At 37.3% G+C, this 26,155-nt stretch overlaps 1 protein-coding gene across 2 annotated transcripts in view; it reads right to left on the bottom strand.

Moving 5' to 3' along the window:
• The window catches only part of IMMP2L (inner mitochondrial membrane peptidase subunit 2), a 477,884-nt gene that overhangs the window by 156,401 nt on the left and 295,328 nt on the right, over nucleotides 1–26,155 (bottom strand). For both annotated transcript variants that reach the window (XM_040596098.1, XM_040596096.1), the window contains exon 4: nucleotides 7,250–7,315. In XM_040596098.1, the coding sequence (XP_040452032.1) occupies nucleotides 7,250–7,315 (66 nt within the window). The remainder of the gene's footprint in view (nucleotides 1–7,249; nucleotides 7,316–26,155) is intronic.

The raw sequence follows: 26,155 nt of genomic DNA, 5'->3' as shown, positions 1-26,155 counted from the left end.
TATATATTCCCATCATTTGCATTTACAGAAATGGAGTCCAGTCATGCAAGGACTCTGCATAGGGAAATGGAGTCAAAATCAATGCAAACTCCATTTAGGATACTTGAAAGGATACAATCAATGCTGGGGAGCCATGACAGAGCAGTATAGCTGGAACATAATAAAAGCTTTCTTTGGCTTAAAAAAAATCTTGTCTGTACCTAACAATAAGCACTTCAAAAAAAATCCTGTCTGTACCTAACAATAAGTATTTCAAAATAAACTGCATAAAACCTACGAGATATGCATGCTGTACACATGGCCACAAAACAAAAATATTTTGGAAGACAAAGAGTTTTTAATCTAAGGGGCAGTTTGACTGCTACTACATCCTTTAGATACATAGAGTACAAAGACACAACAATAGCAGACCTGCAATTAGTCACAAGGAAAGATCTTCTAAAATCTGTAATCTGAGGACAATGCTGCATCTCCGTAGAGCACAACCAGTTCTCATTTTTGTCAATTCTGATGGCAATCTTCCCAGTGCGGATCCTCACACTCACAGATCTATACTCACAACCCAAAGAAAGAGACAGTGAGCTTTGTGGAAGAAGGGAATAGGATACAGCCACAAACATACCCTGTGTATCATGATCAACTGTGATTCCTAGCCTTTTGATGTCTTTTACTGATAATCCATTTTTTCTATTCCAACATTGAGCCAGTGCAAGCAGTACCTTACCACATCACCCGTACCTCAGAATAATTACCAGAGGTCTTTGTGTGTATGTCAGGATGGAAAGGAAACAAGATGACTCTTGCTACAGCACTAGTGAACATAGAATTATTTCTCTGTGATTAAATGGTGAAGGCCTGGATGATGGAGAGAGGCTTGGCAATAACATCTGCCAGCTCACTCAACACTCGGGGGTGCATCCCATCAGGGCCCATGGATCTGTGGGTGTCAGGTTTGCTTAAGTGATCTCTAACATGATCTTCCTCGACCAAAGGAAAGTCTGCCTTTCTACAGACTTCCTCTCTTGCCTCCAGGGTCTGGGACTCCTGAGGGCTGGCCTTAACAGCAAAGACTGAAGCAAAGAAGGCATTCAGTAGCTCTACCTTCTCTGTGTCCTTTGTCACCAGGGCAACAACCTCACGCAGCAGCAGACCCCCATTTTCCCTAGTCTTTCTACTCCTACTGATGTCCTTGAAGAAGGCCTTCTTGTTGTCCTTGACATCCCTCACCAGATTTAATTCCAAACAGACCTTAGCCTTCCTTGTCACCTCCCTGCATGCTCTGACAGCACACCTGTATTCCTCCCAAGTGGCCTGTCCCTTTTCCCACATCCTGTAAAATTCCTCCTTCTGGGTTTTTTTTTGGCCAGAATTTTGCCAGAAGCTCCTTGCTCATCCATGCCTATCTCCTGCCTTCTTTGCAGAATTTTTTACTCATGGGGATGCATCACTCTTGAGCTTGGAGGAATTGATGTTTGAATATTAGCCAGCCCCCTTGGACTCCCCTGCCTTCTGGAGCCATAACACATGGGATGCCTCCAAGCAGGTCCTTGAAGAGGCCAAATTTAGCTCTCCTGAAACTCAGGGTTGCAATCCTACTTATTGCCCTGCTCCCTCAACGCAGGAGCCTCACCTCCAGCATCTCATGGTCACTGCAGCCAAGGTTGCCCCCAGCATTCATATCCCCAACTGGTCCTTTCTTTGTTAGTTCAAGGTACAGCAGCAACCTTGCCTCACTGGCTCCTCCATCAGCTGTATCAAAAACTTATCATCAGTCTCTGCAGGAACCTCCTGGACCATGTGTGCCTGGCTGTATTGTCTTTCCAGCAGCTACCAGGGTGGTTGAAGTCCCCCATGAAAACCAGGGCCTGTGATTGTGAGGCCACCTCCAGCTCTCTGTAGAAGGCCTCATCAACTTGCTCTTCCTGATCAGGTGGCCTGTAGTAAACATCCACAATGTGTCACCCATTTTAGCCTGTGTCTGAACCCTCACCCATAAGCTCTCAGCTCCTTCTTCACCCACCCATAGGCAGAGCTTGATGCATGATACATTCCACTTGCTCTCTCACATAAACAGCAACTCGACCACCTTGCCTTCCTGGCTTGTCTTTCCTAAAAAGTACAAAGCCATCCAAGACAGCATTCCAGTCATGCAAGCTATCCCACCATGTCTCTGCAATCGTAATGAGATTGTGGCCCTGTGACCACACACGGATCGTTAACACTTGCTGTGTATCCCCCACACTGCATGCCTTGGTGTACAGGTATTTCAGAGAGGCAACGGAGCGTGCAGTTTTACCAAGAGGGGCCAAAAGGATCTACCACAGCCACACGCACCCTGGAGGTGGTCGGCCTTCTGATTTGTATCTTGAGAGGTAGCTGTGGAAGATTTGTTGCCGCTGCTGTTGGCCTGGCTTATTCCCCAGTTGGATGTGATGGTGTTAGCGTCGTGACTTTGGACATCCCTCACCCCCCAGCCAATTCCTTCAGTTTAAACCAGGGGTCCTCAAACTATGGCCCGCGGGCTGGATACAGCCCCCAGGGTCCTCAATCCGGCCCCCGGTATTTACAGACCCCCCCGCCAGGGCTTGGGGGGGAAACCAAGCAGCCGCAGGTGACTGCCTGCCACTGCATCCGCGTACCGGCCCCCTGGTTAAAAAGTTTGAGGACACCTGGTTTAAAGCCTGCCTCACCAAGCTGGCCAGCCTGCTGCCAAAGATTCCCTTGTCTCTTCTAGGCAGGTGGATCCCATTCCTCCCTAACGGGCTACAGTTGGCAAAGAATGACCAGTTGACATAGAAGCCAAAACCCTCACAAGGGCACCATCTATGAAGCCAGAAGCTGATTTGCATTATGCATCTGCTTCTGACTGCACCCCTTCCTCCTGCTGGTAAAATGGAAGACAAGATAACTTGGGCACCGACATTTTTCACTTGCATCACCAGGGCTCTGTAGTCTTCCTTGATTCCGCCCCGGTTCTGGTTTGCAGTGCCAATCGTGCCCCGGTGCAACAGCCGCAGCGGGCAGCCGTCTGTGCTCCTGACGAGCTGTGGCCTCCCTCGGCCGCACCTTCGGAAGGCAGCACCGCTCTCAGGGCTCCCGCCGGGCCGGCAGCTGGGTGCAGAAGTAGCGGCTGCAGCCGAGGCGAGTGCCCGGCGCTGCGGCAGAGCCCCGTGGCGCTGCCCGGGGCCGCGGGCACACACGCCCGGTGCGGGGCGCTCCCCGCGGCCTCCCGCGCCCGCCAAGTGCCGCCCCGTGGCCCGGGCCCGGCGCTGCCGCGGGCCCCCGACACCCGCCGCGGTCCGGCCGGGCCCGCCAGAGCTGCCGGCCGCGGTGGGGCTCCGCGCTCGGCCCCACGGGTCCCCGTGCGCCCCGGCCCTCGACCCGGCCCGCCGCCACTGCCTCCTCGCCTACTGAGAGAGGCAAGTTTAAACTCAGTTTTGGTTCACTTTGCATAAATCTTCATTTCTTTGTGTTACTGAATCGTACCATAACTCATCTGTGATAGATTACTATAGATTTTTTAATTTCCACCACTGCATTTAAGATAAATGAGTTTTAATAAGTTTAATTTCAAGTTATTCAAAGTGTTTTATAACACCAACATTAATTTTTAACAGACTGGATTATATTGACTTTTAAAATAAGGCTTCCTTTGGAAGAACTATCATGTAAACAGTCTTCAGGAACCACTGTAATCATTTCCTACTTAAAGTTAATTCTCCTGTGAATCCATGGAAGACAAAAGAAAGGCTGATCAATGGGAGCTATGCTTTGCAATATTGTCTATATACAAGCTGACCTATAGATTCATTCTCAAGGGCTAAATGGTGATTTTCTGTCTATTCTTGAAATTGTTCTGAAGAGGAAGCTCTACTAGCTTATCCAAATTAAATTATCTGTTACAGGTCTGTGGCATGTACTATATGCTCCTGGGGATTTACAGAACACTACTGAACCCACTTCACCAGGACTACCAACTGACTGGAAACCAGAACAGAAAATCAAAGTGCCAGAATTCTTATGCAGTAAGTCTGTAGCATTTTTCAGTCCCTCAAAGCACATTTCAAAAGGTGAAGTACTATGTAGCCCATAACACCTGATTACCTGAAAAATACAAAATGAAAGGTCAAAATGGACCCATTGCAGATCTCTTAACTACATTCCTTTTCAAAAACTAGAAGACAGGCATTATTCTTTGCAAAACGTAACTTTTTTAAACTTATTTAACGCTTTTAGAAAGGAAGAACTGAAAAACAGATTTTTTCTGCATGGAGTCATAACACCTCAACTCAGGTCAAAATACAAAGAACCTTTCCTACAGTACTGATGGCTCTGCCTATTCAATCTTTCATTACTTTTGGTAATTAACAAATAGTAAAATGCTAACTAACTTATTTTAATTGATAATATGAGAAAACACAGTATTCTTGTGACAAATTATCCCTAATCAGGCACCAAATAGATAAATACAGATAATTCATTCATCTATGAAAGCATAATTACAGACTCACAGATCATATTGTCTTATTACCTATCTCATGGAGCACTACATGAAAATACCTTCCAAATCACAGTTATTTGGAATCCTTTCTTTACAATGGGAGACTGGAAGACTCACCATTGAAAGTGTGTATTAATTAATTCTGTCACATGACACCAAGCAAAATTTGCAGAGCAACAGATAGACTTTGTACATTGCACTGACCTTCCACATAAAATGTCCCACAAAACACAACTCTCTGTATAACCACTACCTCTGCAAAACCATTGTACCCACAAACAGCCCCATATGTGCTAGGGCCCCAATATATCTAACTGATGATTCCCATTTTTCTGTACCTTGGAACTGAAACAACTGCTCTGTAGTGAGACTAGATGTTTTCTCAGCAAGAAGGAATTCTGGTTGATTACTGGAGCAGCAAAAGGCTTAAAAAAGTGCCTGGTTTTTTAGCATACAGGCATATATATATATACTCCCTTTCAAAGACTTGATATTAGGAACGAAGACGTTCAAATATTCCTCCAAGGTCAGTATGTATTAGTTGTGCATCATGTTTCACCCATACCAAAAAAGAATCAGAACAAGAGGGAAAAGTCCCATACTTTCAGATACATTTTTGTACATTATCCTTGTTACTTTTAGTTTCATTCACAGCATCATTTCATGCAGATCAGGAATAATTCAGTATATAAAAATATATAGATACAAAATCTTAAGATATAAAACCCAATTATTTTTGGTTTGTAATAAAGAATCTCTTCAGACATCAAATAGGAATCAAAATCTATTTATGTTTTCTATACATGTTTTCAGTTACCAGTTGTCTGTTTCACTCACAAATATCCTAGTCACATACCTGCTTGCAGTATCACAACAAAAATAATACAATTCAGAACAACCTTGCCAGCTTTGCTGTTTTATCTTATTATGTAAGCTTTTGCTTTACCCTAGCGCTATGAAGAGCAGCAAGTATTTCTTACATTTATGTAATGTACAAATACGTAATAAAAACTGAATAAGTTATAGTAGTCTGATAATTTATTCTTTAGCTAAAAACTAGTTTCTACAGTTAAAGCAAACAGCTGTGGGACAATTTTCATGCATTTAAATAGAAAAAATGCCCATCTGAATTACTGAGATTAATATTTCTATCAATAAATTAATCTAACCTCTTTTACCACAGACAAATGAGGATCATTGTAGAGTGTCTCTCTCAGTTCTGTGTCCATGAGTGATTCACTAACCTACAGGCTCATCAGTATTCTGCTAACAATCTGAGAGCTATTACGCCCCATACCTTTGTCCATTTGGCCAAGAACACCCACAGAAGTTAATGAAAACTTCAGAGTCTTAAGGCATTTGAATGTACAGCATAATTAATTTCCTACATCTGGAGTTTAATTTATTAAATGTCTTGTATTATTAAAAACGATATTCAGTTTCAAAAATTCAGACAACTATGTGAATATTATAGAACAGTGAAAAGTAACACTTGAAATTGCCTTATATTGCGATCTCTTTCTGACATTACTACAGAAATGAGTGAGGAATACTGAATCATGAACACACCAGTTTTATACTTATATGAATTACAGCACTAATATCAACTACATCAAGGATTAAGTACCTTCTTAGGGATGTAGGTCTATAAAAGGCATCACTCAGTAATGCACACTACTCCTATGTTTTTAGTTCTTTAAAGCGATAGCTAGTTTTAGCTGTAATGTCCATAGGTTTTGACATCAAATTATCTTCTTAGTGTGTGTTATTTCAGATATTTTGCTTCAACAGACATATTCCAAGCACCCAAAAGCCCACCAGTGCTGCTATTCACTAGGACTCATTGAGATCATACTCAAATACCTGATTTGAATTGCAGCTGCCAAGTACTTGTTAAGTATTCACCACACCAGTGCAAGAGTTATTATCTAAATGAATTGAGTCTCAGTCTGCCATATTGTCTGAGAGCTCCCAGGGTCATTCATATTATAGTGTGGGAAACTAGGGATATACACTTCCAGCTCTATGCCAATTGTATTCTGTACCTGGGAAAAAGAAACCTTTTCAAACAAGCATTTTCATCAAAATAATACTGTTCTCACAAAAACTTTTGATTTACATCTACTAGTAATTTATTTCCACCTAGCCCCAGTAGGAAGGTCTATCTGTCAGAGTAAACCAAGTCTTGAAGTACTCTAGAGTCTACTCTTGCTACACATTTTTTTTCTGATAGAATAATTTACTCCATATCAGTTCCAGTGTATTCCCTATAGACTCCTACACACTGCAGTGAAGACAGTAGTCTATGAGGGTTCTTTGCCTCAAAAATAAAATAAAATAAATTAATCCCCTAAAAAAAAACATGAAACAAACAAACTTTAAAAACCACCCTACTTTTATTTGCCAACCACAGTATGAAACAGCAGCTGGAGTCTCTAACTGAAAAATCACAGCCATATAATCTTATTGAACAAATGCTGTACAATTACCTGCCTTGACGTGTGGCAGAGATATTCTAAGAAACAAGTATTATTTGCACCCATGTACCTTTCATGAGAGAATGAGCAGTTTTGTGTAGCATTTCTCCTCTCATTAAAAAAGAGACAGGTACAATGCTGACATCCCTGTTAAGAACAGATAGAAAGAAAATACTAGAAAGTTCTCGTTGTCTAGGATACTGATTTAAAATCCACTGAAAACCTGCACTATTCCTATAAAGACTTAGAGACTAAGGCTTAAAATACTTACTTGATAATGTCTCCTTCAAGAGCAATCACTCGTTTAATGATCTTCTGTTCAGGGTTTCTAGGAGACCTGAGACAGGGAATAAGGTTATACAATCAGTAATGTTCCTGTTGTTTTAAGAAAATGAAAAGAAATTCCACAAAGAAATAGACACTATTAAAAGTCATTAGGAGATTCCATGTTCTCTTTGAAATAGCATCAATCACGATGTTCCACACTGACGTGAAGCTACTGTAATCATTCCCATTGCAAACCATCACTGAAAAGTAAATGCTGAAAAATGGACCGGCTTACAGACACCACAATAATCAACATACCTTTTATCATGAAAATTACACTCTACAACATTAAAAGTAGAATGTCCCACTACCAGTGAAGAGGGTACTTTTGCAAACAGATTAACATATGGAAACCTGAATTTCCCATCATATTGTGTTCAAACATTCATCTCATTCACTCACTTTGGGAAAAAAAAAATGCTCCCTATGTTATATTAATATATCAATCACTAATTTAGGTAAAACTTGCCTAGGGAATTATGGAAGTTTAAAAAAAGTTGTAAAATTTTCTGAAGGTTTCATTCTTATCCAGAGCATCTTAATGAAATAACATGTTTTCACTTTAAGTTATTTTCTGATAAGCATGTTTTATTGAGTGGATTCTGATCATGCATTATGTAGTATTATGAGAAACCAAAGCTGAACTCGCATGCCCGGCCTGAATACTCCAACTGGCTGTATGTATATTAATAGATAGGACAATCAGAAAACAAATAGTTTTGACAGGTTAATGTAGACATATGTGCACCATAAGATTTCTTTCTTTTCTATATACTTTACCTTTTTTTTTTTCAATTTTTCACTTTTAATTATTTAACTATGCAAATTTAGTAGAGTGTTTTCATGTTACTTAAAAAAATCTTTCTATCTGCTGCTTTTAGATAAGAAAGTCAGTGAAGGAACAAATCATTTTGACTTTCCGCTGATGCTTAGGTTCTGTCTATTAGACTCCAAGTACAGCCTGCTAGACATGAAGTTGCAAGAGCTTTATATTACAGTTTTCACGCCTAAATACATTGGCCATGACACCCTTACAATAGACCAGTACCTTTAAGCTCATCTCTAGTCAACTGATAGCACGCTAAGATTACATGTCCTTAAAAAGCAAAGCTGAGATGAATCTGGATGAAAAACTTGCTCACACTGCTGCATGACTAAAGGCATTTGCAGTTCACTTTCAGTTCCAAAAGTTAAAAAGAAAAATATTTTCAGACTTTTCGATTATTTTTTTTTTTATAGGAAGTGAAAAAAGTATTCCAAACATTTGAAAAGTGATTTGGATTTTTTTGTGTGTGTCAATATATTTGAGACATATTTCTATTTCAATGTAATGATACAAAATTCAAGAAGCATAATTTTGAATTGCAAAATACCAAATAGTTTCACTTTACATTTTACCAAGCCTGAAAATCCTATTTTTACAAAGCAGTGTTGAGCTGTGGACATCAATAAGGACCATACTTTTATTCCCTAGTCATCACTGGAATTTTCAAATCATGATATAATTTATGATAATATTTTATTTAGCATTACTTTTACCCAAAGATTTGTATATTTCAGCTCAGTCTTATCTTTCATGTTCTTTATCAGGCTGAGAATACACACTTTAGTAGTATTCTACTTGTCAGTCTTGGGAGGAATTAATCAAGTTTTAGATGCTGATTTAAAGATACAGAGTATCCACAGCGCTTTCTGATGCTGCACCCTAGCAGGCTTCAATTCACACTCAATTGAGCACTGACCACCTCTTATTCTGAATCAGAGCAGTCTAAGTAAAAACAGCACACTTTTATTATTACAAACTATTATAAATTTAAAATATTTGCAAAAAATACTTCTAATTGATTTAAATTTTTATTCATTTAGGCTCAGATTGCAGTATTTTCATGTAAAAATTAAGTAATGGAAATAATACATAAAGTATGTGATGAACCGTGCATTTCTTAAAGACTGAATGAAAATAAATTTTAAGTTTGTTCTTTCAAAATTCTGTTCTGGTTTAACACCTTACTTTCAAAGGTTCTTCGAAATTCCTCATGCAAGCATTTTCACTTGATTAGTACATATATATTGTACTGTAATTACTGACCTCTCACTTAATTTTACTTCCTTCGGAAAAAAATTACTAAAACCAGTAATAGTTTAGTCCTGCTCTGTCACTGATATCTGGGTAACAAGCAATAATCTTTGAAATTGCAAGTCATTCAAAACAGAAGGGAATAGAAACTGTTTTACCTGTTTGCACCTCTCCTAAAGTATGCTGTACTTTTTCATTCTCCTTATATAAAAGCTCGTATTCAGGCATGTTCCTTTCAAGTGATATTGTGTGGGAAGAGATGAGATTTCTTACACACAATGAACATATTTTGTCTCCCAAAGATGGCACTCAGAAGATATAAATACCATTAATATGAATTAATATGATTTAATACCAACTATCTGTACATTTACCAACCAGATCCATATCTGATGTTTCATAGGGAAGTCACCATTCCTTGACCATTTTCTAAATCAGCCTCCCAAAAAGTTAAGCTTACATTTTCCTCAGTAAAATATTTCCTGATCTACATGCAACCGTTTTTTACTAGGCATGAATTAGGGACAGCACTGTGAATAGAAACAGTCAAATTTACTATGAAAATCTCAAGCTCATTACAAATATTAATGCACAAGTAGCTGTCAGCAGCACATCAGGAATGCACTGGGAAAACCACCTCTGGCAAATAAATCCACTTCTTAAATGCAGATTCAGTTCTACTCCACTTACAGCCACTTTTCCTTTTTCCATGAAGAAAAGTGGAAAACAGGCAAGTCTAGCAGTGTGTCCCTCAAACCATCAAATTTGAAGATAACTCGTTGTTGCCAGTTTCTCTTTAAACAGCGGTATTCTTTGTTCAAGCACTTCAGGAAAATGACCACTATATAATATAAAAAGAAAGTAATGGCCTGTGTAGCATCCAAGGCTGATAAATATTTTTTAGTTCATCTGTCAAAACAATTATTTGAACTTCACCTACAGGTCACCTGATAGCTGGCTGCAATTAATAGGACAAAAGACCAACATATTCTCTGAAACACCTTCTGACAATGGGACAATCCACTCGGCCTTAGTAACAATCTGTGGTTTGTTCCAAACTTTAAGCTTATGCACAGTGCAATGCAGAAATCTCAGGCTCATGCACAAAGACATGAATCATGACACCGAAACCCAGATTCAGAGTTTTAAGATAAACAATTTACCAAGGGAAAATTAGACTTTTGGTATGTATTTGTTTGTGGTTTTCCAGATGCAGTCTTAGCGACTCAGCATAAAGAACCTGCCACAATTAGCTTCTGGTAATAAACCCAGTTCCTTCTCCTAAACCAATGTTCGTCTTACTGTGTATTGACTTTCAGCTGTATAGTCCTCATCCACACCCAGCTTTCATTAAAAACTAATGCACAATTCCACCACAGTAAAAACAGATAAACAAATGCTCATGCCATCAGGACATCACTAATTTTGGATTAAAGCCTCTCACATTTGGTCATTTGTTTGAAAAGGGATTGAGACAGAAAGGTTAAGTAAATGTGAAGGTAGATCACCCCTGAGGGTGACCAGAGCAGATTCACATTCCTTACTCACCCAGAGCAAGTACCTCAAAATGCAGTATTCTGACGTCCAGCCTACACACTATTCTGGGGCAGGTATCCCTCTAACTATCCAATCAATAGTGCTGAAAAAAAAAATGCAGAATACATAGGAACGCTGCCTCTCCCTACACACACATTTAGTCCTAAAGTTAAAAGATATGCATTAGCAGAAGAGCTGTAAAGAGTTCAGTTTCCTTTATTTAAATGCTTTTTAGAGCTGAAGACACTGCATATCATCATGGAGAGAAAATATTGATTAGGATGAAGACTGGCTAGATATCTTCATCTGGGTTTTATCAGTGATGTATCCCCAAAACCACAGTTTGAAAGAAACTAGTAATTGACAAATTCATAAGAAAAGGTAACTTCTTGAGGAGGGATAGAATAGTGGAATCTCTGTTAGAAAGTGACACTGGGTTCTATTTCAGGAGAGCACTGACAACTTTTCCTACTTACTACCTCAATATTGCTTCTCCAATAAAAATGAAACATTTATTTATGTTTTTATTTTTAATTATATACTCTTATGAAAAACAGACAGACAGACACACATATTTATATACACACACATAAATTTATACAAGCATCCATTCTTCTATCTTCAACCCTGTATTGAACAGCATGGGATTGCAGTACTACAAAACATGTTTTCCAGGAAAGACAGGAGGAATGATACAGCCAGAAGGAAAATCCACTCTTTAGCAAGTGATTGTCAGATAAAAATGCTGACAATTATCTGAAAGATATCTCCTTTCCTGACTGAGCAGCTGAGTACTTCAGTCACAATGTTTCTCCTAAACTCTTCCCTTTCCATCATTTCAATTATTTATTTACTCTGGTAGATACTGTGTAGCACAGTTTCAAATAATTGTTCCATAAGCTAATTAACATTTGATCAATCACTAAATTTTCATAACATTTCCACTTGTTATGTGCTATTTGACCCTTTTTTTCATTGAGTTGTCTAACTACATTCTTCTCAAGAGTGCCCACAGAAAATTGTGTTTAAGAGCTTGAAACTGAAGTTTCTGCAGGCTTTTCTAGAGAGACAGTGCTTTATAGGCTATATCCTAAGATCCCATGAAAGAAGATAGTTGATTCATATCTCCAAATGGATTCATTCATATCTCCAAAGGGCTACATTAGTATGTATCCCCAAATGCTATGTGATATCATCCCCTGCTGAGCATGCAGTCTTTGTAATAAATTAAAAAAAAGTAATCTACCAATCCTGAACAATGATCAAATACAATGTTTGATGCTCAGACACACAGCAACCACATCAAAAGAAGTACTATTTTTCAAGAGATTAGTGCAATAGCTAATACAAAAAGTAAGAAATTAGACTTGAATAACAGTAAAGCCCAACTAAAGGAGTGTTGCCACATACGATTTTTATTTTTTTTTCCTTGTATAAGCAATCATATTTTCTGGGTGCATGCACTAGAAAAAGAAGATAAGGCCTTCCACTTTGAACTCATAATTGAAAAGGAGGTAATTATTTCAAACAGAAAGCTTGAATTAGATACTTCGATGATCTATGTACATTTAATATTACCCATCCATTAACCTAGTCTACCTGGATGGATTTTGTACTCACTTTTGAAAATCATTGGAATTTTGATACTAACTGAGCATTTTCTAGAGCAGGAAAAATAACAGGAATTAATTAAAAAGTTGCAGTGAAAAGTGCCTGAAGTTTTCACAGTGTACCTATGTATATGCAGATATATGTATATTACTGTTAGCACATGGCTTCACTTTTTATGAGATAGATAGGCAGTAGCTGGAAGTTTGCCTTCTGATTATTCTCAGTTTACTTCAGATTGAGATTTATGTGATTTGATCATCAAGTACATGGAGGCAATAGAAACAATGAACGCTGTGTTGTTAGAGCGCCAACAGACTGATATAATGAAGGCCACCTTCTTCAGAAACATTATTTCTGCTTTTATTTAGGTTGCTAATGCCAGATACTGAGAAGGATTTAAATCCATAAAACAGGGTGAGGGGGAGCTTTTGAGATTCGTAACACTGTGATCCAAAGCCGTTCACTCAGTGACCTCTTCATTTCCCAAAACTAATTATTGTCTGATCAAAAATTCCAGCATAGTTATGGTTTACACTTCTGGGAATTTCCAGAATTGCTGCAGGATGAAAAATTAGTTGTTTAACTCCTTCTCGAGCCTTTTGGGGATCCAGAAAATAGCTAGAGCAGTAACTAAAATGTAGATGGAGCTCAGAGTAAATGGCATAAATATACCTATGAAATTGGGAACCTCAAAGTACAGTTGCAGTGGCTTTACTTTTAAAACATGCTTAGAGGGAGAGGAAATGGAAAAACAGTGGATCTATGTCATCCTTATTTTCTGCTCTTGCTTTATAAGATAAGCAGCGAGTTTTACATGGGTGCATCATATACTAGATAAAGATGTTGACCCTCAAAAAAGTTTAGTGCCCCTAGTCCGTGGATGAAGGAGCTTCCTGTTGCCAGCATGGTAGTTGATGCTCAAACTCTGTTCAGTAGGAACTAAGCAGTCATAGCCATTCTCTCATTCCTCCCAGTACTATAGGTAGGATAAAACAGATGCAACATAGCCAACTCAAAATGTCGTGCAAGAATGCAAATTCAGTTAATATATGCACCTATTTTCTAAACCAAAACATTTTTAATCTGTTCATTTCACTTTTTCCCAGTCCCTAACTTTTACCTGAATTCCATGCTACCTTATGCAGATAGTGAATCTCATAATAAAAGTAATATTTAACTAATTACATCACAGGTTCTGAGACAATTTCTATCTTGTGGAAAATAACACACAGTATAATAGGGGAGGAAAAAAAATGACCACACTTCTTTTATTCTTTTTTGCTGTCATTCCTGTTGTCAATTTCTACTATATGGAATCACTGCATTAAATGTATCCAGTAACCAGGTCCAATACCTGTGTTCAGTTTGGACCCACCAGGACAAGAAAGATACTCACAACTGGAAAAAGTGACAGAACACCAAAACATTAGCAACAGAAGAGTAATGTAACAGCAGTGTGGCTAAGGAAATTTGGTTTGTGCAGATCAGAGAGGAGACAAAGAGTTTAATTGCTATTGTCATCTAAGTGGTGATTAAAAATTCAGACTTTTCAGAGAGGTGCATAGCAGAAGAAAGTGAGGAAACAGCATGAGTTGCAGAGTTGCAGCAGGGGAAGTTCCAGATGGATACCAAAAAAAATTTCACACTGCATGTAGTTAAGCGGGGGTGCAGGTTGCACTAACAGGCTGGGAATCACAGAAGTACTCAGAGCTCAGCGGGACAAGTCTCTGAGCTGCCTGACCCAACTTCAGAGTTGAACCTGCCTTGAGTGGTTGGTAGAAGTAGGTAATCATGAGAGGTGCCCTACAACATAAATTATTTGTAATTTCTATGTACAGCCTTTAGTCTTACACAAATATATGAAGAAGCACGATGCTGATACCTTAAAAAACAATGTATTTTTCTGGGATGCAGGCTCTGATGCCAGAAGATACTGATCACGTTAATTAACTTCTGTAGCCCACAGCTACTTTTTTTATGCTTTCTGTCTTTTTGGATAGTGTTTTTAGAGAAGGTTACGATGATATCATGTCTCAAATATTCTGAGTGACAATGAGACTAATATCCAGAGAAAATACTCCAAAGTTTAATTATCCTTGCTATTAGGAAATTGCATCTGCTTTCAAAATTGAATTTATCCAACTTAAATTTAAATTTCATGCCTTCTCCTACAAGACAGAAAATCTTCAATGTCTTATTTCTTATTCATGCACAAAGATTTAAGCACAACAGTTCTTAAATTTCCACTGGATTCATCAGCTAGAAATCCTTAAACTTCTTAGAATACAGTTAGTTTTCCAGTTCCAGGACCACTTTTGTGACCATACTTCAAACTTCCTCCAACATTTCCATTCTTTTCTTGGCACACAGACATGAGAACCTAGTACTACTCAGCTTGAATTATTACTATAATTAATGATAAAAAGTAGAGCAACCTGGTTTTATTATGCTGGCTCAATGCAAAATCTCTTTCCTGTTTCTTAATATTCCATTTATTTTGTATATTCAGGCAAAAAGCTCATCCTTTTCATCCTAGAGGCTGATGCCAAAACTGCTTGCTAGCAGTTAACCCATAAGGTTTTGATTACTACTTGTACTTCACATTCTGTAAAGCATGTTTTTGGACAGTAACCATGTGATTCAGGTCATGCTGTAATGACATGGCTACCTTATTATTCATTGCCGTATCTGCACCTATATTGCTTGCAAGCTTAGCCAACGATTATGAAGACAGTCAACAAAACTAGTACCTTGCTTTGGATCACAAAGCAATCTGCTGGAACTGTTCCCATTCACAGATGTTTCTCCAACCATATCTACATATTCACAGTTGAACTGAGCCTGTTTATAATGTCTAATGTGGCCCACAAAAATCCCATAAAAGGCAAGTTTGCTGATCAGGATATTATGTGGTAGTAAAAAGAATTCTTGAAGAAACCAAATATACTATATTATGGCCTTTATAAAAATTATATTTATCTAGTTGTTTTGAAATTATATTGATAAAACATATGAGGTTTGCTGACAAGACCTATTTCTGAATCAATTGACCTCAACCACATTTTAGCTCTGACTGATAGAACGAGAAATTTCATGTGATAATTTTCCTCGGATAAGACATTTTTAAGGCCCTTATCTTTGTTTTAAATACTGGAAAGTTATTGCAAGTCTTGAAGTCATTTGCATTTTCTCCTTTGTCTTTCTTCCCTTTCAACTGCTAAAGAGGCATTTTCCAAATGGTATTCCACACTACAAAAACTGTTTGAATCCATGCTCACCTGCCAGCAATCTTTGAATCAGTTTTGACCTTAAACAGTATTATAAGTTTAAAGGAATGAAATAGATTAGCAGTTTTTACAAACAGAAATATTACGCAGAAATTGTACGTAATTTTGACAATGTCAGCAGATAATGAGGGCAATGGAAAACATTCAATCGCTTCTGGATTCCCTCTGGGCTAAATTTTAGAAAGCAGGCCACAGTCCTAATAAATACTGGTTTAGTGAACTATTTTGAACATGCACCATTTTTCATCCATAATTTACAAAATAAGTACTTCAAGACAGCAGTTGAACCAACTGGTTAGGCATAAGTTCCAGTGATGCTTGATTTGCTCTGCAGCTCCAGTGGAAAATATGTACAAAGATATAATTAAAAATATGGGGAAAATGGTACTTCTCATAACATCCTGTAATTCTTAATTTAACTCCATGTTACATTAGCATTTTTTAGTCAAACTGCTGTTAAAAAGCAAAATCACTTACTGCCAAAAAACTATTTTGTTTTTACTGAAACTAGTGTTTTATAATAACTACAAATCAGGATCATGCACTGTTGGAAATGTACTATTTAATTTTTATTAAATTTTAAAGTGTTTGACATTACCTAAAACATTGCTTCTTTGAAACTTCATGGTAAATCCTGAGTAATTTCTAAACAAAAATAACAATCTGAATATATAACCTGCACAATGCCTCCAGAAAGGAGTCACACACTTTGCCATACAGCCATGTAATAATTAGAACATGCAAAAAATTCTCTCAGGCTCTGCAGTTCTTGCATATCCACGCTTATTTCTTCTTTCTCTTTCTCACAGGCCCCCATTCCTTAGCTCCTCTCTACATTCTGATTTCATCCTGAATTTACAAACAGAGCAGGAAAGTACCACTCCAAGGATAATACATTTAGGAAAAAAAAAATAGCTTCCATGGTAAATACCCACCCATAATGTATCTCCTGGCACCAGATGCTATTTAGCGGAAATGTCCTACACTAAGATGAAGCAGGAGTTGGAGGGAAAAAAATAAAGATCTGCACACTTTCAAAGCAACTGAGCTTTCCCTGGTATATCTACAGCATGCTATATAGCTGCGGCCTCATTGTTAGATGAGACAGTAGTAGTAGCAGATTTTCAGCATTTTTCATAAATGGTGAAAGGCTATCACAAATAATTTGGATTTTTGGCAGTGGATAACTATGGATTCTCCCTGGTGCAAACTAGACATATAATTCCTATGTGACAAAATTAAGCAACCCTTTCTACGCTTTGGATCCAGCAATCAGAACTGTGCATCTGGAAAACTTTCACAATTATGTACAAGACAAAGTCATTAAAAAGACAGAAAAAAAAAAAAAAAAACCAAACAAATACATCTCCATTAGAAATTACCATTAAAAATTTCAGCCAGTTAGCCAAAGTAAGGCAAGGAAAAAGGAAAAAGGTAATATAAATAAATAAATAAATAAATAAAAGAGGAAAATTGAAAACTAATTAAAATGCTTCATGGCAATAAAACTAATTGGTACGGTAAAACTATTTGCCAAGCCACTCTCAAAAACCTCAAAATACTACAGTAACTCAGAAGCATAGCTAGCATTTTGAAGTAAAATTCCATTTAATTGGTTCTCAGCCTTCCAATCTAACCACTTTGAGGTTAAATGACTCAGCCACTTGTAACAGAAACTGTGTAATCAGAATGGTTATGTGCAGTTGACCTTCTTCCTGTTAACAGAGAGACTCAATTAATTGCTTGCTGTTTTAACTGGCCATTTCACCTTATCTTCACCTTTTCCAAAAGAGTGGAAAAACTCTATACCTTAACCTTTGGCTTTGAGAGCATACATAGAAATATTTATCTACCAAATAGGAAGGTAGCATGATCTAGGAATGAGGGTATCTGGGCTTCTATGCTTAAGTCAACAACAGTAATATATTCATTGTTTCATTAACTATTATGTTGTAGCATAGGAAACATATTTCATTTTTACTGTAGCTGCCCAACTAGTCTACTCTGTAATGGAAATAAAATATGACGGACTTCTGTTGCAACAGACAACAGACGGAAAGACACAGAAAACTGCAAAATGTAAACAACTGCTTGAAAATCATTCTTAGGTTGCCATATGAGATACTAGGTAGAAATCTATTTACTCTAAACATAAACTATTAGTATGATTCTTTAAATTATGCTAATTTTTTAAGAAGCTTAAACACTGCAGGATGGGACTTCTATACCTTCTTTGATTCTGGGATAAGACCTGTGTGCAGCGGCAACTCTTCTAAGCATTCAAAATTAAACAATCAGTCACTGTTCCAAGTTACTAATTGTGACTACACACTACACATTTTGTGCAGAAATTTTCAATCATTATTGCTTTCTGATGGGGTTCCAGAAAACTTTTTTAGTTATCTAATACCACCACAATTATTGAAAAAAATTAATGGATGCGTATTTATGTGCTAAAAATATCAGTGACTATCTCAAAAGAAATTTAGAAGAAGCCTGGTTCTCACATTTTCTTTACTGGAGACCAAGTTTAGCATCTCAGATAGGATGAATACAATATTTAGGAAATAAAATTGTGATTCTGAAGTATCTGAAGTTTTGTCTCTCTTTGAGATCACCTAAAGTCCACAAGCACATTGTTTTTCAAATTTTTTTTAAATCTTACTTCAAGCACATGTTGAGAAAATCGCTTTCTTGATATTTCTGATTAGCTTGATAAGCCTTTTGGACCAGCTAAGTCGATTGTAGTCAGTGCACAGAATGTAACAGACAATTAAAGTGGAATGAATCACCTTTTGGAGGAGAGTCTCCCTCCTCCTTGACTACAAAGGAAGCCAGACATCAGCTTAGTCTAGCCATCTTCATATTAAATGACTAAAGACAAACTGCATAAAAATATTGTTTCATCTACCTTGTAAGTATCTGTAGGAGATATTTTTTTTTAATAACACAGGAAAGGAAGTAAAGTATTAATGGTAAGGTAAAGAGAAGAGCAATAACAATATAATGTATACATTTACAATAGTTGTAATAAACTTTTTTAGTAAAAAATCATTTAAGAATAGAAACATTACGTCAATGTAAATTCACAGAAAAACAAACTGCAAACAAACAGCTAAGCCAACAATTTAAAATGTTTCTACAGATGCCAATAGAAGTCTTAACTTTGGAATTATCTGTAATAATTTTTGTAAAATTGTGCTGCATGCACTAGAAATACTTTTTTCCATATTTATGACAGAGAAAATTAAAATCAATTAATTTACAGCTAACAAAAGGTAAAGACAGAGGCCTAACTAAGAAACAATTTTGTATCTCTATTCACAGCTATTAAAAAAAACCTAGGACATAATCCTAAAGATCTCTATGTGTTCAGTAGGCACATAAAGAAAAAAATTATTCCCACACTGTATAACATTATATTCACTGGAACTTGTATACAGTTATATGATAAAATAACATTTATCAGAAATAGAGACTGATGCTGAGGATAACTTATTTATGAAATCGAAAACTTAGCATTTGTTAGAATAGAATAAAGAAAAGAAATTCAGAACTAACATTAGCAAGACAAAAAAGTAAGAAAGTCACCTACATATTTTAAACCAACAGTTATGAGATGCCATTTGTAAAAGTTACAAGATATGCTTAAAAAAAGCCATCAGTATTAAGACAATTGGACACATCTATAATCTCTCACAATGAAAAGAAACAAACCTAAGGGGGGGTGGGGGTGGGGGTGGTGTTTTTGTTCCCCCACAACTTCTGCTTTTACCTTAGACAGAGTATGGGGAAAAAAGCCCACAGTTAACTGCAGGTGTCCACCTGCAGATGAAGCCAGGCTGAATTGACCATAGATTGGCTACTGTGACAGAAATCTTTGTAATACTAGGAGTTATGACCTGCTTACAAAGATTTGGCAAAGAGCAGCAATGGGAAATTTAATAGGGAGTATTTTTCCACAACATATTATTTCTTCAAAACCCGATCTTCTATGTCAGCAGGTCATCAAGCATTGTGCTCCATTTGATATTAATTGCATTATCCTCTACTTGTTTGTGTTCACAGATAGCAGAAGGGACCCTGCACGATAACTGAGGCTATTGCTCTAAGAGACTTTGATCACTTCAGCAGGCTTGAAATAATTTCGAGGGGTCTGTCAAGGACAAAACAGTGTCCTGTGTTGGTTTTTGCCATGAGATTTTCAGGATTCTAAGCTGCAAGACACTTCCTGTCTTGTATGATGACAAATACATTTATTTAAAAAATTAAACAGAAAGATGAAATAAATCAGGTGCCACCAACAGTGAACAGCACAAATGAGTAAAATACCTCTACTTACACATTATTTTTCCCTTCACACAGAGTAGTTTACAAGCTTTTTACATAGCACTCCCCTTCTCTGCAAAGGCCAATCTGCTCTCCCTCTCTTCCCCAACTGTACACACAGCCTCAGGGCTTGGTCTGCACATTTGCTTCCCAGCTCTTCCCACGCTACAACACAATACGCTCTGGTTATTCCACCCAAAATGCATTTTTCAGCCTCAGGCAGCAGCAAAACCAGTCCTAGCCCCATCCAGCCTGCCAAACCCAACCCTGTGTGACAGTTTCCTGCAGAAGGGCCCTGTCACCTTTTTCTCCAAGTAAATGATATGCTGCTCAGAATATTGCTGGAAAAGGGAGAGACTGGCAGAAGAGGTGTGAAGGGAGGGGGAAAGGATGAATTAAACTTCATAGATACTTTTTACACTCTTGAAGATGCATTCCTTGCTCTCTTCCCTCTACCCATGAGGCAAAAGTTCAAACAAGTTAATTATCATATTTGTATCTTTATTATATTTTTCAGAGTGGATCCATGTTAGAACAAGATGAATTCTAGTTTTACTAAATCTCAAAATTTTTGTGCCAGTCTTATATGTCTTTTAACCCATTGATCCACTGCTTTTTTATAAAAAAGCTTTCTTTTTTTGAAAATTTTCTAGGAAAAAAGAAAGTCCTCCCACTGAAAACAGTCAGAAGGATAGCAAAAAGAAAATGCAAGCCAGAAGAACTGATGATTCAGGCTTGTGCCAGAAGCTAATAGGGAAGAAAGTAATTGTCAAGTTTTTAATGGCTGGAAATGTTTGCAGTATTAGCAGCATGAAAACCTGGGAGTCAAGAAATGCAAGATATGGTGTAGGATTAACCAAACTTTCAGAAATCCTATTTGCTCTACTATTGAATCTTTTAAATATGTCGTTCACGAATTATTCTGTATATTTTGGACAGTACTGACAAATTGTGAAATGCGTTGACACTCAGTGAATGTATTGGGCCTTGTTGACACAGAATACCAATCAGAAGCACAAAAAGATTAACTGAGCTAATTCAAACTTGGTATTATTGTCTTTGCCATTCCAAACTTAAGCTTTTATATTGTCATGAGAAATGCATATGCAAAACAGGTTTGAAACACAAACTTTAATGCAGCAGGTTTGAGAGAAGCCCTTTCACACCTTTACCTTAAGAAAGCAAGAACACCACTGCAAATTATTGGGGTTATACAAAGCCCAATATCAAGAGCAAAAATTGTGAGAAATCATACAGATCTTTGCAGCACTGGTGCCTACTGCATCACAAATTTAATCACTTAGAAAAATCTAACCTTTTTATTTTTATTCTCTTAGTAATATTCTACTATCCATAAGTATTTGTTGCAGAAAAAGACCATAAAATATATACTGGAATATATTCAAGCTGTATAATGTAGTGTTTTGAGATACTAACTGTATACTTCTAGCTCAAAATCTAAAGATAGCTTTTGCATATATGCTCCAAATGATGCATCACTACAGAAACAGTTACTAACATGGTTCCTTAAAACTCAAGCTGGCAATATCTTTAGGAAGTGGTATAGTAGTAGGGCTGTTGGAGCCATGGTGCAAGTATAACCTTACCTCTCTGAAGGAAACTGCAAGAGTATAGAAAGGTGCCTATGAGATTTGGCTAAAGGATTGTATAATTCAGAAACTTCAGGATTAGCCTATGTTGTTTTTTTTTTTAACTGAGAAACAGCAATACTAAGACTTAGCACTTATGTAACTCTCTGTACATTCAAAGCACCAACAAGTCTACCAACACTCATGATTTATAGTGTTTGATAAAAAGCTACCCATGCACTCATCTCTGCTATTCAAGTCTGCTGTGCAGACATTATGCAATGGAACTAGTCTTTACAAAAGGATAATTGGAGCATAATCAAATGTTATTTTTAAAAAAAAATAGTTGTCACATTTGGAACAGAAGGTATTTCCCTGCTTTAAGCTGTGATCAGTTCAAGTTGTCAAGATGAGTCAACAGCAGCAAAACAACTAGCAACAGGCAAAGAGTGCTCAGCAGGTAAGGATGTTTGTGATATAAATCTGTCATACAGGAACAAACTGGGAATCCCTCAAATTCCTGCCTGTTTGTCAGTTCTGAAGCCGAAAAAACAAAAGCTGTTCTTTCTGAGGATTTTCACAAGCATGTCTTTGCTAGGATCAGGCAGCATTAACTCTTTGAATACAGTGAATAGCAAGTACCCCTGACCCTTAAATCCACACATGAGGCATCTCAGCTCATTCACAGGGGTGAGGAAGGTCTGCAGATGTGTCTTCCCAAAGAACAACACTTGCAGCCTTCACAGCTGGGTTAGTCCAGCCAACACATTCACTATGTGAAATAATGGGGATTTTTTTAATGTTCTTTTTTGTACTTTTACTTCATAAAGAAAGTATGGGAAATTATACATAAAAGGAATAGTTGAAATACCTCCCAAATATCATTATATGTTGTCTTCAACTGAGAGAGACATGTACATTACACATTTTATACAGACCTCTTTAACCCATTGTTAATTAGTTTATACATTGAGTATGACTGCAACAAAGTCACTGCTGATTGAAAAAACTTGGAGAACGCTGTGGCTAATTTGTGCTCTTTTTCAATTCCTGTTTTAAAAAGATAACTGCATCATTTCAGGATTTTCTTCATGTGTGTTGTGGTCTAACCTCAGCTGGCGACTAAGCCCCACACAGCTGCTCACTCACTTCCCCCACAGTGGGATGGGGGAGAGGATCAGAAGAGTAAAAGTGAGAAAACTCATGGGTGGAGATAAAGACAGTTTAGTAGGTAAAGCAAAATCCACACACACAAGCAAAGCAAAACAAGGAATTCATTCACTGCTTCCTGTGGGCAGGCAGGTGTTCAGCCATCCCCAGGACAGCAGGGCTCCAACACACATTTCGGGAAGAGAGACGCCATCACTCTGAACATCTCCCCTGCTCCCCACCCTCACCCCCCACCCCCCTTTCTTCTTCCACCAGTTTATGTATTCAGCATGACACTCCATGGTATGGAATATCCCTTTGGCCAGTTCAGGTTAACTGCCATGGCTGTGGCACTCTCGCTAGCAGGGTCCAAGAAACTGAAAAGTCCTTGACTTAGTATAAACATCACCCAGCAACAACTAAAACCATCAGTGTGCCACCAACATTGTTCTCACACCAAATCCAAACAGCACTGCATCAGCTGCTAAGAAGAAAATTAACTCCATCCCAGCTGAGACCAGGACACTCTGGTCACTACCATAAAAAAAATGTAGCCTGCATACCTGTCCTGAATGTGAAGGCAAGAATCTAAAGTAGATTCAAGGCTAGGCATCTCAGAGAAACTTGACACAGTCTGGACTGAATTTCTGTAATGCAAGCAAGTTTTTAGTGACGTATGTTGTTGTCTTCGCACTATTGGGTGAATTCATAGCTTATTCACCAGAGCTCATTCTTTGTTTGTTTGATATACTTTAGGGTCAATGAGGAGGGGCAGTAATTTTGAGTCTGACTTCCCACACATGACAGGCTTTGTATGTATATGCTAGCAATGCCTCCACCACAGGGGGTTTCTCCTTACAGCTCTAAAAAATTGCAAGATACATTCGCCGGTTGATGAGAATTATCCTCATGGTTGCTACTAGTGAGAACCAAATATGAGACAATTAAAGTTACTCTAACTTCCAGTGAAAGACGGACCAAATTATTTTTTCTCTATCAGAAGCTAAAAAGGAAAACATGGGCAGCTGCCATGAAACAACTACACTTGGTAATGCACATGTAGACCTGATATTTCAGGTCATAACATTTCACTTATTTAACTTGATATTGAGTCTAGTAAGTTGTGATTGATTAAAATACAACTTTCTACCTTCATTTCAAGATTCTTCATTTCAAGAATCTTCATTTCAAGATTCTAATGAATGGTCCTTTGTTGTAATTTTTTTTTCACCAGGTAATCACAATTATTCTTAAAGTGTTAATAATATTTTCACATTCGAAGCTGTGCAACACCCTTTAAATTTTTCCTCAAGACCAAGTTTGATGTACAGAATAGGGCCAAATGGAAAAACTTGCACTGCCCATGTTTATGCATGAAAAATTCTGTGTATGACTGTGGAAAAGCTCTCCTCTCTCAAGACATGGATGACAAAGACTTAAATTCATTTTACATCCTGAAAATCGTTAGCCAAGCCAAAGACAGATGCAAGATCTTTTTTCTTTTATACACTTACATACTGCTGTCACCATGACCACTTTCTGAATAATTTAATGCTGTCTGTTTGACAAAATATTAAACAGGGGAAAAAAACACCTTCCACTCCCCTCACATCATCTCCAGTAGTCATTCACTTTTTCTTTATTCTTTATTTCACATTCACATATTTCTTTAAACTTTCCTCTTCTGCTCCACTAGCTTATATTTGCTGGCCTAAACCTTGGGTGAACTGGAAGAAATGATTGTTTTAGCCAGAGGGAAAACTGACTTTAAAATAAAATAAAGGCAAAAATGTAAAAAAATATAATCACAATGTAACCTAAAGAAGTGGTATAACTATTGTTTGTGAGAGTGTGAAATTAGGAAATTGTGAGAGATTTCTCTCTTACTGACTCTTGTTTTGGTGCATTGAAATGGGTAACATGTTTGATTTTAGAACATAAGAGTCTAAGTAGAAAATTTTAAAAAGGTCAGACTAGGCAGGAAGCCTGTTTAACAGCATAAGACCCAAATAAACAACAAAGCTTATAAAGTAAATAATCATAAACCAAGAACTATGAATTCATTTGAACAGTCACAAGAAAGGAAACACATAAAAAAAATTTCAGACCCCTAATAGCTCAGGGCTGGTCCATCCAGCTGGCAGTTGGCTGAGTAAATAAATTTCTAACAGTCTTGGTTGGCAGATCTCAAACCACATTTGTTCTTTTAAATATTCTCAACTTTGACAAGATGGTCTGTAGTCCAGTCATTGCCAAAGTCAAGAGTATTGTAACTATATTCATGAAAGTAAAAAGTATTTCACAGCTTATGGAAAATCCCAACCTACCTTCATAAAATGCTAAATATAAGTAAGAAGAAAGTATATACATTATATTTAAGAGTACTTGCAACAGTGTTCACTCAAGAACAATTTTGTAAGCTACAGTAAAAGCTCATAATTGTATTATGAACACAACTCTATTTTTTCTTTTCTCTAAAATATTAATGACATGAAGACATTGGTTTTGGAGATAAGGTGGAAAGAGAGAATAAAAACTTGTATAAACTAGATTTTTTACTGCCAAGTTCATTCATGAATAAATGAGTTTTAGATTGCTGGCAGCAGTTCAATGAGACATCACGTACCTTCCAGAAAAATTTTAGACTGTAAGTATCTTCATGAGACAGAGTGTTCTCCACAACTGCTGAATCACAGTTTCATCGTTCATGTAGTGGAGTAGAAAAATGTAAGAATGAAATTAGAAAGAACTTCTCCATTTCAGTACAAGCCCTAAAAAGCATAATAAATTCTGGAAATAAAATTAGCTATATAAACACTAGTGTGTACTTTGTATTTAATGTTTTTTATTATGCCTGGAAATGCAGCCCTGTACTTAACTGATGTGTTTATAATCATACATAATTTAGAAAGTACTAACATAGTTCAAATTCAATTTTATAAAATGAGCAGTGGTACTGGATACCCAACTTTAGACACCTGAGGGCCTTATTATTTCCTTGGTTAAGAGGTCCTTTTCTACCTATTTCAAAGTAGGTACAAAAGTCATTCAGTATATAGAAAAATTTTGCACTTGTCAACTTATATCTATGTGAAGAACCCTTAATGGTGAGCTGTACATAAGCTGTAGATGCTTATATCTCTCAGTCTTGCATTTGTGAATCGGCATGATCTCTGAAGTGTACAATGAACAGCAATGAGAAGAATGAGATAATTATTAGGTCTTTGTTTAGCCAAAGAGATCATCTCCTTTGCCCTCAGAAAATGCTATAG

The sequence above is a fragment of the Falco naumanni genome, chromosome 5 (genome assembly GCF_017639655.2).
Source record: "Falco naumanni isolate bFalNau1 chromosome 5, bFalNau1.pat, whole genome shotgun sequence".
NCBI lineage: Eukaryota > Metazoa > Chordata > Aves > Falconiformes > Falconidae > Falco > Falco naumanni.
The sequence above is the reverse complement of the archived record's forward strand: the minus strand, read 5'-3'. Positions and strand labels throughout refer to the sequence as shown.